This window comes from Sipha flava, unplaced genomic scaffold (assembly GCF_003268045.1).
Source record: "Sipha flava isolate LNK unplaced genomic scaffold, YSA_version1 293_pilon_pilon, whole genome shotgun sequence".
Lineage (NCBI taxonomy): Eukaryota > Metazoa > Arthropoda > Insecta > Hemiptera > Aphididae > Sipha > Sipha flava.
This window is the reverse complement of record NW_020272964.1, coordinates 1,146,791-1,156,588: the sequence shown is the minus strand read 5'-3', so window position 1 is coordinate 1,156,588 and position 9,798 is coordinate 1,146,791. Positions and strand designations below refer to the sequence as shown.

The 9,798-nt window shown below is 31.3% G+C and overlaps 2 protein-coding genes across 2 annotated transcripts in view; both read right to left on the bottom strand.

The window, feature by feature from the left end:
* Positions 1 to 137: 137 nt before the first annotated feature.
* On the bottom strand, positions 138 to 5,729 carry LOC112685826. The gene is made up of 6 exons (XM_025557847.1): positions 5,430 to 5,729; positions 5,051 to 5,204; positions 3,565 to 3,750; positions 994 to 1,119; positions 342 to 452; positions 138 to 278 (listed from the first exon to the last, which is right to left on the bottom strand). The coding sequence occupies exons 1-6, from the start codon at positions 5,501 to 5,503 to the stop codon at positions 216 to 218; spliced, it is 714 nt and encodes a 237-aa protein (XP_025413632.1). The 5' UTR covers positions 5,504 to 5,729; the 3' UTR covers positions 138 to 215.
* A 2,816-nt stretch (positions 5,730 to 8,545) lies between these two features.
* Positions 8,546 to 9,798, bottom strand: part of LOC112685848 — a 3,344-nt gene continuing 2,091 nt past the window's right edge. The window contains exons 3-4 of the mRNA XM_025557872.1: positions 8,798 to 9,301; positions 8,546 to 8,736 (exon numbers count right to left, since the gene is read on the bottom strand). Of these exons, the coding sequence (XP_025413657.1) occupies positions 8,546 to 8,736; positions 8,798 to 9,301 (695 nt within the window). The remainder of the gene's footprint in view (positions 8,737 to 8,797; positions 9,302 to 9,798) is intronic.

Below are 9,798 nucleotides of genomic sequence, written 5' to 3'. Positions count from 1 at the left end.
TATTAAAATTATTTATAACTATTTTTGTCATTTATCATAAAAATGTTTATTTCATTCAATATGTATGTAATAGTTCAAATGTTCAAGTATAATCATTATTATTATCTCATAACAATAATTTTGCAATAAAAATGTTTTTATTATAATTTATCAGTGTTAAATATATTTATGTTATAGTTTGATGACATAAATCTTTTTCTAAAGGTTTTTATATTTTATATTATTTTTGAACTGTCATAACTGCTTGGCACTTGTTCAACTACATAACCAAACTGTGTCTGAAACATAATATGATTTAATAATAGGTTTTATATGTTTATAATCAATTTTACATTACTAACTTTCTTATTTATATCTGATTTGTATACGGATGACATTTCATTTGTTTTTGAATTCGGTTTCCATGTTATAGCTGCTGTGGTATTGTTTATTAGGTATAAAGGTAGTTTTTGCTTTAGAAATAAAACAAATATAATTAGAAATCTAACAAAATAAAAAAAAGTGATTAAATATAGTGCTCAACTTAATGTTAATGAGAAATTCCTTGTGTGTAAATAACGGTCTTACAACACATTTTTGTGAGGCATCCCCTTGTGTAAGTTAATTTACTGTCAAACAGTTCTTGGTTAATCGCAAGCTTTTAGTGGGATGTAACAATTATCTTAAAAATAACAGTTCGACGAACCATCACAACATTTCACTAAGCATCAAATCCTTAATATTAACTCGTCTGCAAATCTTAGTGTTTCGAATTTAGGGAGTTTTTTAAAAAACCAGTTTTTGACTATCAAAAATAAATGTAATCGACTACAATTAGTATGCGATCAATATAAGTTGAACTTATTAAGTTCATCCTTTTTTCCCAATTTGTTTAATCCCGTAAGTATTAGAAATGAGAAGATATTGATACAGATTACAATAGAGCCCACTATAGTAATAATAATAATAATATTTTATCTAATTCGCCGGGGTTGAAATTTATGTCTATTTTACCTCGAAGAACGGTCTTCCAAAACGCGGCACGTCCGCGTACAGTTTGATTTCTTCTAAATGGAACGTCTTACACATCGGCGATGGTTGTCTGAGTATGATTTTTAGTTTTGAAACGTTATTCCATACCTGCCCGAATGTAATACTTAGTTAAAGAATGTGAACGTAAATTTGGAGGGAGTCCTCCCCAATATATATTTGTAATGGGTGGAAGTCGAATCCCCCAATGCTTTCATTCTGGAACACTTTTAGGTTTAAGTCCTATGAATTCGAGGATCCTATTTTTGTCAATGAATACGTCCCTACTTCAAAATATTATTTCTAGGTTTAAACTTTTGTTTCTTCCCATAGGGTGTGCCATAGAAAATCAAATTATTTATTTATTTAAAAAAAAAAAAATTGGAATATACAATATTAATAAAATAATTGAAAAATTGTTATAAATAAAATAAAATTAGTGTTACATTATAATTTTGTTTCTTAATGTATACAATGTTAGTGTGCATGATGCTTTGACAATAGTTCAATTTGAGGAGGAGTAGATGATAAACATTTCTTGTTCAATTGATAAAAGTCGTTCGTTTTTTATTTTTAATATTATTGAGGACAGAAAACTTAAGTTAGTAGAGCTATGTTGTAATAATAAAGTATTTATAACTTTTTTAGTTATTATTGAATATTCGGTATCAATTAAATTCAAAAAAATGAACGAATATGATGAACTTATTCATTATACTTTAATTTAAAAGAACGGTTAGAGTGAAGTTCTAAAAGATGTTATGCTAATTCTAGGTGAGATTTAGCATCTTATGTTACTGTAAAATGATTGTGCACCCTATCATATTCATCAACGGGAAAAGATGGGAAATATTCTTTCGGTTTTTCTTTTAAAATTATAATATGGTTAATAATTAAATGAGAAGTTAGATTTTGATCTGAATCAGTATCTACTGTTAATAGAAACATTTTCAGTTGTTTTCTTTCTACATACCTACTCGCATGTTATTCAAAGATTATTTGTTCGTAAAGAATCGTACGATAACATTAAACATTATTTGATACTGAAAGAAAAATAATATATTATTTTTCTTTATATATATATACATATATCAATATATATATATATTGTTAATATAATATTACTAGATAAGATAAACATTATGATAATTGAATTATAGATTTTGCAAATAGTTAGACATAAAATATGGGAAGCTATTAATCCTTAGTTTTTACGGACATTCACGTCTACCTATACGCAGGAGTGGAAGACGGAGATTCATCCCCGGGCGTAAAATGTTTGAGGGTATAATATTTGTAATTATTAATTACTAATTTGATATTTTTTATTTTGTTAAATACTATAGTAGGTCAAAACTCAATAAGTATGATTGTATATTAATTATCAGAAAAAAATCGAGAGTTGATCGTAACACTCTTTCTCATTTTCTTCGACTTTAAATCGTGTGATTTTTTCATGGGGATACACTAAGTCACGAGTTTACCAGAACAAAGTTCGAAATGTTTTGGAATTTGAGTAAGAAATTCGTCGTATTCTCAACGAACTTGATGAAGCAATGTATTATCCAGTGATGGTAAATTTTATGGAAATAATACAGATATTGTTTTTTACTGTTAAATCTTCTCCTGAAGAGAATGATACATTTGCTATGTATTTTAAAATAAAGAAATTTAATTTATGGTAGATTTAAATGCTGCTTTCTTTTTGAAACATCCTATATTTTTTGTTTATTAACAACCTTTTTTTTTTTTTTTGGTCGGTCGATCGCAAGTCTATTAGAGTTGGCCACCCCTGCTATACGTACATGACTGTTTGGGCAGTAGTGGATTAAGTAGACATTTTATGGTCAACGTTGGCAGTAGAACAGCCTATATTGAAATACCTAATAATAATAATAAAATGCCGTCCGAGAAATGAAACGCGATCATTAGATACGTCTCAAAAGCGAAACACGGGAAATGCAAAAACATGGCAGGGTACAATTATTTTATATTGAATATTACACCGGTAGGCAGTGGCGTATTTATAGGGGGGCTGGGGGTTCCCCCCCAAAAAAAAAAATTTTAAAACGTCAAATTTTAAACATATTAGTAGTATAATAATTTTAATTTGTTTATTCAGTAAAGTATTAAAGTATAATAAAAAAAAAATATTAATATTTATACTAATAATTCAATTGTAATCGGATAGTAATAATAACAATCGATCGCACGGCACTCACAGACACATAGTATATAAATAATCTGATGTTAGGAAATTATCGGCTGATATGGCATAACCTTGCCATGCTATCGATTCATCGAGATTTTGACTTTTAAACCAATGAAGTTATTGATGATTTGGCAAATAAAAAAACGAAAACTAGAATTTATAATATAATTAGTAATTTTGTGATGGTAGTTTGTTAATAGTTTGATTTCAATAAGTTAATAAAAAACCTAAAAATAAGTTGATAAAGAACATTTTGTACTAATTTTTAAAATTATTTCACTATTAGGTATGGCACCCCCCCCCCTCCAATAAAAGTTTCTAAATATATCATTGCCGGTAAGTACCTCCGTGGAAAACAATGAGAAATAGTCTTGAGCGCCGTTCTCGCAGTGTGGTTGTTTCATTAGAATCCTGTTCTTAATGCCTATTTCCCAGTTTCTCGAACCCACCGTCGGACCCTGTGTGTTGGATCTCAGTAGCAAAATGCTCACGCTGGCTGTGTAATAGTTTCTGAACGTTATCTCGCCCACCTGCAACACGTGTCCGTTTCATTATAACATAGCGAGCATACCAGTTATGTTGTCTTTGGGCAGTATATTATTTATATTACATGATCGTAAAAATGCTATCTGGGTATACATCATCGATCAAAGAATGTATCAAAAAAATAACACCATGCCCGCATGACGTGTTGTTTCCTTAAAACGTACGAGATGACAAATAGATTGACTCTTACATTAGAGTAAGCTTTTGACCTGTTACCAAACTTACTTGAACGAAAGAACATTATACGCTGTGTCTTCTCGTAGGTTTTTCATTGTTCCATTGTTTCATTTTTAAGGAAGTTGAGAGTTTTTTTTAATTGTTAAATTTATTTTTTTTGTCTCGTACATAGTCATAGGAAACTGAGTCCTACAAACTGTAGGAGTATACAAACTGAGTCCTAGAATTATTTTAAGTAAAATATAAAATCAACCGTCCAGAGTCCTGACAGAGGAAATTATGCCGCGCTGCATTAAAATATATATTATTGTTACACTTATGTCTTATTAATGTGGACCTCATTCACATATTCATTGGTGAGGACCACCAATAGTTGCGAATCCTTTCATTCGAAAATCAATGATATATTTTATTCAGCCCATCCAAATATTTATTAATTTATAAACATTTTGTTAAATGCACAATGCAAAACTTATATGAAAATTAGAAGTGTTCATATAATTAATAAAATAAATGATTCAAAAGAAAAAGAAATTGGAGATCAAATGCAGCTGTTACAATTAAACACAATAACTAGATTTGAATTTACAAAATGCTTACCCCATACATTTTTACTAATATAAAAATGTTATTTTATTATTACCTATATCTATTTAACTATACACAAATTATTCATATTATATTATCCCCTACATTATCATATTATAAAATATTAAAAAATAAAAATATTTTTAACTATATCTGTAGAATTTTTCGTTATAGGAAGTCCTTAGTCTGTAGAAATGGGAAGAAAATTTTTTATTTATTTTTTTTTAATTTGACGGGGCTCAGTTATTATTAAATCGTGGACTCAATTAATATTATATCTAAAATTGTACTGGACTCAATTGGTATATACCTTAAAACAACACGGGACTCGACTCGTTATAAAAGGTTATATTGGGACTCAGTTCGTACGTAGCCAGATATACCGCGAACAGGAAGGATTGGTAGTAGCAAGTGCGACGAATGGGTAATTTATATTGCGACAAAGCGTGTATGTTAAACAATAAAATTTATACCGATCGTGAAGTAGAGGCCGGTGGATGGGAGAAAAAAACAACTCACCTTTGAGTGTTTCTGTAGTTTTAGTTCTATGTACGAGCAGCCGGTCAGCACCTTCTGTTTTTTATGTATGTAAATCGGCACGGGACCTTTGACGCTGAAATCCAACGGCCGAGACATGGATGGGCAGTACGATAACGAGTATTTCAGTTTCGGTCTGCGCCGAAAAAAAAAAATCGTGCAATAATTATTATTGTACCGTGTGGATTTAAAAAACGAACACGATCACGTTATTACGACTATGTACACGGTAAAGGCGACTAACGATACTGCAAGCGTGGTTGACGGTGTCGATCGCGGGGAAATAAAAATAATAATAAACAGCCCATGTCGACAGTCATACAAATCGCATGCACGTAATATACAAACGCATATTATTTACTTCATTGCACGGTGTTCGTTGTCTTTTTCCCTCGTTTTGTCATCGTCGTCACCCGAACAACCCGTGCTATCCATCGGTTGTAGGCGAGGTATCGGCGGCAGTAGCCCCCAGATGTATTTGCCGGCGAGTGTAGGCGGTATGTGTTATGGATTTCAAAGACAAACCATCAATACACGCCAGTAAATACGGCGGCGCGAAAATAAGCGCGGCTACAACAGTAGCGTGTTGGCTCGAAAGTGTATTTATGTTCACATTGGCCCGTTATCGTATTAGTGATTTCATCGATAAATCAACATAAACACTATAACAACATGAATAAAATCAGCCATAATATTATTCTATTCGCAACACGTTACCACGGAAACGCCAAATGATACCTACGTGGTGCAGCGGTGGTCGTCGGTTTCGGGACTTTTGAAGCACGGCGGGAAGGACTCATGATGACAGCTATACTATGTTAAGCCCGGGGTCACCTTTAGATACGATTGACGCATGCGACGGCACAGGGCGCCAAAATTAGAAGGGCGCGTGAAAGGCGTCAAAATTAAAATTAAATTTGATCAACTGTTAGTGATGCAAATTATTTACTAGATAGAAAAAAAAATTTACGATTCGATTCAATAAAAATTTGATTATCATTATTTATTATTTTATCGACTGCTTTTATAGATACAATTACAGTTTTATAAACTATCACTATATTATAACAAGTATTATTATGATTGTTATCTGAATAATTTGCAAATATGTAACAAATATGCACGTTTGAAAAATTATTTAGAACATTTTTGATTATGAATGAGGCTTAGGTTATAATATGTATAATGAGCCCCTTCCAGCTCCCAAAATTCTGCTTGTTTAAATTATATCTTTATATCGTTTAAGATGGAGGATCGCCAAAATAATTCTTGCACTGAACGCTGAAAAAGCTAAAGCCGGCCCTGGTTAAGTCACTGCCGCACTGATTCCTGACTGCCCATTTCCTTTTCGTATAACCATAGGCGAGCGCAGACCTGTATTTAAGCGGGTGCTTATTACAATTTTGAGCCCTATTTTAACACAACGTGTAAAAGGTATATTTAATAGATTTTAACATAATAATTCAATAACTTTAATTGTTCGTTTAATATTGTGGTATACAAGTCCCAACGAATTTGTTTTCCTTGAATCTTGTATATTTTTCTTAGGTAGCTTAAATTATTTATGATACATATGTTTCTGATAAATTGTAGCTGTTATACTATCGTACTAAGTTTTTGCTCAAACGTTTAGAAAATTTAGTTTTATTTTTCTTATTACGTCATTTAATTTTTACCGAATATTTTGGAATAAAATTGATTTAATTCGAACAACATCAGTTAAAATACGGGACCCTTACTCTGAGACCTGTCGAATGTAGGATCCCTTTTACAACGTTTTACGGAGTGCCCAGGTACATCCGGCACTCTCCGTGCAGGCACGTAGCTAAAGGAGGGCCAGGGTGTGCCTGGCCCACCCTAATATGTGTTCGGCCTTAGGCCGGCCCACCTAAAATATTGAGAGGGGCTCATTATTATATGATTGCTTTTAATTTTTACCAAATTTTTAATATTGCCTAAATAAAACCAAATACATCGGGTTTTAATTATTAAAACCCGATGTATTTGGTATAATAATAATTATAATATTATATTCCCAATTGTTTTTGTATTTATGTATTATTTTTATAATTATTATAATCTAAGTCAGTGGTTCCCAAACTGTGTGGCGCGCCACCCAAAGGAGGCGCGAGCAATCAACAAGGGCGGCGCGGCGCGCGGTTGGAATTTTACACGTATTGTTATTTTTAGATCAATTTCATGTCCGATAAAAGTTTTGTAGAAACGATTATCTTATCTTATCCATACACGAAACACGTTGCAAACCAACTTAAAAATATACCTTTGTCTAATAATACTATTGGACTATTAGTCGGCGAATTCAAGACATCTCAAATAATATAAATGATCAGCTTATTGATAAATTAAGGAATAACAATTTCGCGATTCAGCTTGATGAAGCAACCGATAATAATAAAGACGCATATTTATTTATATCACTAATAATTTTATGGATCATAATAATATTAAATGGGAAAACTGTTTGGGCGTGTGTACAGATGGAGCTCGGCTATGTCTGGTCAGTACGGTGGACTTCAGGCTTTAATTCGACAAAAAGCTCCAGAAATGATATGGACTCATTGTCTTATTCATTGAGAGGTTTTAGCATCACAAAATATAAGTTGCTCTTTAAATTATGTACTTGAAATAGTTATAAAAGTAGTCAATTATGTAAAAACAAGACCTGTTAAAGCAAGATTTTTTCAAAAACTGTGTGAAGAAATGGGAACAGAACATACATCATTACTGTTTTACTGTAATTCTAGATGGCTATCTAAAGGCAATGTACTTTCAAGAGTATTCAAACTTAGACAAGAATTTTATTCTTATTTAAATGGAGAAGGTTATAATAATAGCGAAATGTTTTTTGATAGTGATTTTGTAATAAAATTAGCCTATTTATGTGATATTTTTGAAAAACTTAATTCATTTAACTCACTCCTTACAAGGTAAAGAAACTCATATTCTGCAATTATACGATAAGATAGTTGCTTTTATTAAATAAATCAACTTATGGAAAAGAAAATTAACAGAAGAAAATGGCAAAACCACTTGTTTTCCACTTTTAAAATATTTTCTTGGAGAGAATGACCTTGAATTACCAATGAGTTTAAAGACAATATTTTTAGAGCATCTGACGAATCTTAAAACTCATTTCATGAAATATTTCCCAGAAGAAATGAAACAGTACTATTGGATTAAAGACCCGTTCACTGAAAAGCCACCAACAAATTTCACAACTACAGAAGAGGAACAATTAATCAACATTTCATCCGATTCTTCACTACGAATGCAATTTTCTTCATATTCACTTTTAGGATTTTGGAACAGTATTAAAGATGAATATCCTGAAGTTAACAACAAAGTTTTACGTATATTAATACCATTTGACACTTCGTATTTATGTGAAGCAGGATTTTTATTGCTGAACGCCTTTGAATTGCCAACTCATCGACGCCGCGCCATCATAACCTTGTCCTACAAGAAATTTATTTCAAGTCCGAATTTCTCTAGCAACTGAAGTATAGAAGTAGATAATCCTTTACCAGTCATATCGTGAACAATTGAAAATTCAAGAAAATCTTCCATAATACAGTTTGACACACCGTCAACGTATCGGACACAAAAAGACATTTGTTCTAATCGAGATATGTCTTGTTTTTCGTCTACTAAAATAGAAAAATATTTTGCATATCTCATATTTTTTAATATATTTTCTTGTTAAATTACCACAAATAGTAATGATTTCATTTTGAACATTAGGACTCGTATAAGATGCAAAAGAAGTAGCGTTTTTTAAATGTTTGTCTAAAACAGAATCGGCCAATGATTTAAATCTTAATAAAGATCTAAAATTCCCGTCATTTGTTTCTATACTTTCATTATATATTTTTCCACTGTCATTATTACCTCTTAAAGCAATATTTTGTTTTCCACATAAAATTATTGTTTGAATTATTGGATGAAGAATAGCTCGATTTTCAATGACCTGTTTTTTTTGTGAAGTATCTATCTCATTTGCAATATTACTCTTTTTGTTTTCCATTACTTTAATAAATTCTTCAGAGCGAATGATTGAAAGCTTATGATATTCAGATGTTGAATGGTGATTAAAACGTTCAATGGCATCCTTCCATTTTGTAAAAGGTTTTATAATCAAAGCACCTAATTTTTGATGGGTCCTTTTACCAACAGTGTTATTGGCAAATATTTCACAGTATTTACGCAAGGCACCTTGCAATTTTTGGGAGTAAACAAGCCAAGAAAAACGATTTAACCAATCTATTTGAAATTTCAGCCGCCTTTGTTCTTCGATGGGGAATTGGTAATTTTTGGGTGGTGTCCATGGATAAATATACAGTAGAGCCTCGATAATCCGGACGAATTCAGACCGAGCATCGTCCGGATTACCGATTTTTCCGGATTACCGGAGGTTTCTCAAGATTATCTACTCAAATGACTAAGATTTTATTTTTAATTTCACCATCTTTATATTTATTGCATTTTAAATTATAAGAATAATAAACAACTTAAATTAAAACTAAACTAATGAATTACAAAAAAAAAAAATGTTTATAATATGTAGAATTTAAGTATAATAATCGGTAATTTTTTTCTGAATAGTACTTTTAATTTTCATTTCAAAAGCGAGTTCTCTTAATCGACGTACCAACAAAATATCAATGCTATCCATGTTCTCATCTTCCGCCCATTGCAATACAGTATTCAGT